The 3,652-nt window shown below is 58.0% G+C and overlaps 1 protein-coding gene across 1 annotated transcript; it reads right to left on the reverse strand.

Moving 5' to 3' along the window:
* Positions 1-1,267: 1,267 nt before the first annotated feature.
* Positions 1,268-2,053, reverse strand: LOC125553891 (calmodulin-binding protein 25-like). The gene has a single exon (XM_048717542.1). It carries the CDS (start codon positions 1,917-1,919, stop codon positions 1,362-1,364), a length of 558 nt encoding a protein of 185 aa, XP_048573499.1. The 5' UTR covers positions 1,920-2,053; the 3' UTR covers positions 1,268-1,361.
* Between the last annotated feature and the right edge of the window lie 1,599 nt (positions 2,054-3,652).

Raw genomic sequence — 3,652 nt, forward strand, 5'->3', positions numbered from 1 at the left:
TCTTGCGCCCCTTCGCCGTCGCAGGCGTCGGCTCCTCCTTCTCCTCCTCCTCGTCGTCCTCCTCCTCTTGCTCCTCCTCGCCGTAGACGTAGCCGAGCTCGCCGTCCATGCCGCCGCTGAGATCCACCACCTCGTCCTGGGTGACGAACCCGGGAGACGAGGCGGCCACGGCCGAACCTGCCGCGATGATGTCGTCCATGTCGGCGTCGGTCTCGTCGGTGTCGCCGAGGTGCGAGAAGGGCAGCGGGCCACGGCGTAGCGGGGGCGCCGGGAGGAAGCGTAGGCGGGCGGCGAGTAGTTGTATGGAGGTACTGCACGCCGGCGAAGGCGGGAGAGGGCGTATGCTGGGCCAGGTATCCATGGGAAAAGGTGACGTTTGGGTTGAACCCACCGTGCGCGTCCCCGTCGGCGTAGCCCGGCGAGGGCGATCCCCATGGCTGCGGAGAGCTGACGCCTTGCTGGCCCCAGGGCGCGTACTGGGCGTGGCTTCCGGGTGGATTCATCATCCCCACGCGAGTCGCGTTGTCGCGGGCCTTCTTGGCGATGGCCCTGTTCCGCCGGTCGGTGGTGACAGCATCCCGCCGCTGAACTTCCGCCCTCCACTCGGCGTTTGACATGCCCGGTGGCTTGACCGGCGGCGCTCTCGGCTTCCTCTGCTTCGGCTGGGCGACGGAGGCGGTCGCGATTGCCGTCGTGCGAGGGGCGGCGTACTTCTTCGGTGGCATGGCGGCCGGCTGGAAGGGAGGCGAGCGAGAGGGAGATTGGCGGGAGGAAGGAGCGGGAGGGAAGTGGGGAAAACGCGGGAAGAAACGGCGAGAAGAGGCGCTCGCCTAGCCGACAGGGTGGACTCACACGCCCTTTTCGCTTGTGCCGGCGTCCCAGACGCCGCAGGAAGCCGGGTTCGGTCTGGATCCGTCGGCACCAGTTTCGATCCGAGCCGGCGAAAAACGGCCTTCAGAGACGCGACTGGGCCGTTTGTCGGCGCCGGCGCGGTAAAAACATTTGGGAAGGGTTTGTTGAGGACGCGACTAGAGATGCTCTGAACTACCTAAGTTGAAGCAGCGACCAGCGAGTGCAACCGGTGAACTACCTAAGTTGAAGCACCGAGTGCAACCGGCGAGGAGACCAAGGAGCACATGGAACTTTCATATTAGCACAGTTCGCTGCATTCCTACACTGCGAGTGCGTGCTATACTGGTAGTACTCGCACTTGCATACAGCATTACTACATCTCTAATCCTCTCTTACTGCTCTGCAACGACCAAAGTGAGCAATACATCACAGGCCAGACGCAACGGCGCCTTCATCTTGCTGCATGATGTTTATACAGAGCATAGAGCTTCAATTTCAACCCAAGTCACCTAGTTGTTGCCGTACATGACGTTCCACGAGTCCAGCGTCGGGAAGCACGGCTGCTCCGCCCCCGCCGCCGGCGGGTGCTGAAGGGCGTACGCGGCGACTTGGGCCGCGGCCGCTGCAGGGTCTGACGGCAGCAAGTGATCAAAGTCGAAGGGCGACAGGAGGACACCGAGGCTGGCGTCGGCGTCGACCTGCGGGTCGGCCTCGGCGCCGGTGACGTGCTGCACCATGAGACGGAAGGTGGCCGCGTCGGTGCTTATGTACGTGGTGGGCACGCGCTTGGACGGCCGCGGCCGCCGCTTGCCCGCGCGGCCGCCCGCAGGTCCGAGCCTGCAACGCGCGGACGGTGCCGCCGGGGGAAGCATCGCCATGGGGCCGCAGGAAGAGGGCGAGGCCGTCGTGGCTGCCGCGCTGCAGGCGCCGAGATCGGCGACGATGGACGGCTCCGGGACGGGGGAGCAGCCGGCCGAGAGGGAGAAGTGGAGCGCGCGCGCGATGGCCGCGTCCGCAAAGGACCGGCAGAGCATCGCAGGCGGCGCAAAGCAGGAGAGGGCGTCCATACCTGAGTGAGTTCCTTCCTGCAAACGCAGGAGCCTGAGATGCGCGAGCCGGAGAATAGGGTTGGCTAGCTGGTGATGCGAATGGGAATGGCAATGGTGGAGGAGGCGGCAGGCGTTATAAAAGGAGGCGGAACCGGGCGGTGGCGAGTGGGGGCAGACGGCCACGGGAAAGCGCGTAGGGTTGCCTTGGATTCGGGTGGATGGGGCGTGGAGGTGTCGGCGCGTGGGCACCAGGGGGCAGCGCGCCGGTCTTGCCCTGCGACATACCCAGCATCCAAACAGGTTGAAGTTCAAAAAAAAAAGAGCATCCAAACAGGCTGAGGACTGAGACGATTGTGTGGATGCGTGGTGCTCGTGCATGGCATGGCGGCACGGGCTTTCATGTGCTTGCCCTACGATTGGTGCACGCAGCCGCCCCGTACAGCGCCCACATCTAGAACAGTCAACCCGAGTGGACTACGGCCCAACTATTGTCTATGGATCAATCGAGGTAGGTGTGTGCGTTTGACCTTGCGACCAGAATCAGGGTGAGCAACTAGTTAACGAGCGCTCCTTCGGGAGCCTCGCAACGATCAACGCCACTTGGCGCTCTCAGCCATTTGCCACGTGTCGCACTCTGGACGCACCCTTCGGATTTTGTTTTTTTTTCGCACGTGTTTTTGACTTTTTAAACGGTTTTTTCCGGGTTTTTTCGACATTTTGGTTTTCCTCCGGTCTTTCTTACCTTTTCGATCAAAAAAAATTTCAAAAAAAATTTTTGCGCGAAAAAACACGGTTTTTTTTCCTTTCGCGAAAGTCACGGTTTTCTTCCGCGAGAGGCACGGTTGTGTTTTAGCAAGAGTCACGGCCGTGCCTTTCGGAAACGAAAAAAAACGCGTTTTCTGTTTTATTTCTTTCGCGAGAGTCACGGTTTTGCTTCCGCGAGAGGCACGGTTGTACTTTCGCGAGAGTCACGGCCGTGCCTCTCGGAAAGGGAAAAAACAAAACACGTTTTTTGTTTTTTTTTCTTTCGGGAGAGTCACGGTTTTGCTTCCGCGAGAGGCACGGTTGTGCTTTCGCGAAAGTCACGGCCGGGCCTCTCGGAAAGGGAAAAAATACGCGTTTTCTTTTTTTTCTTTCGCGAGAGTCACGGCCGTGCCTCTCGGAAACGAAAAAAAACGCGTTTTCTGTTGTTTTTTTCCTTCCACGAGAGTCACGGTTTTGCTTTCACGAGAGGCACGGTTGTGATTTCGCGAGAGGCACGGACGTGCATCTTTCGGAAAAGGAAAAAAACCATGCTTCCGGTCCGGTTTTTTCGTGAGAAAAAAGTTCGTCAAAACCTATCAACATGGGATCTAGTTTTGAAGATCTCGACGCGAGGAATCCAACGGTGAAAACGGTTTGAGATTTGGGCGCACGGTTTAAGAGATAAAACGTTTTGAATAAACGGATCTACGAAAAAAGAGAAAACTCTCAGGTTGCGACAAGTGGCGCGCTGCATGTGCGCCACTTGTCGCGACCTGGGAAAGTGAAGTGCTCTTTGCAACGAGTACTCCTTAATTAGTGATTTCGAGAATCAGGTACAGCTTATTTTCTTCGACACATCTAGAGGGGTATGGTATGGTATGAACCATACCGAAAAATTGAACCGAAAAACCATACCGAAAATAAACCGAACCGAACCGATTTTATGGTTTTTATGGTTTCTGATTTCGGTATGGTATGAACTTTTCATACCGATTTGAACTTTGATT

The sequence above is a fragment of the Triticum urartu genome, chromosome 4 (assembly GCF_003073215.2).
Source record: "Triticum urartu cultivar G1812 chromosome 4, Tu2.1, whole genome shotgun sequence".
Classification (NCBI taxonomy): domain Eukaryota; kingdom Viridiplantae; phylum Streptophyta; class Magnoliopsida; order Poales; family Poaceae; genus Triticum; species Triticum urartu.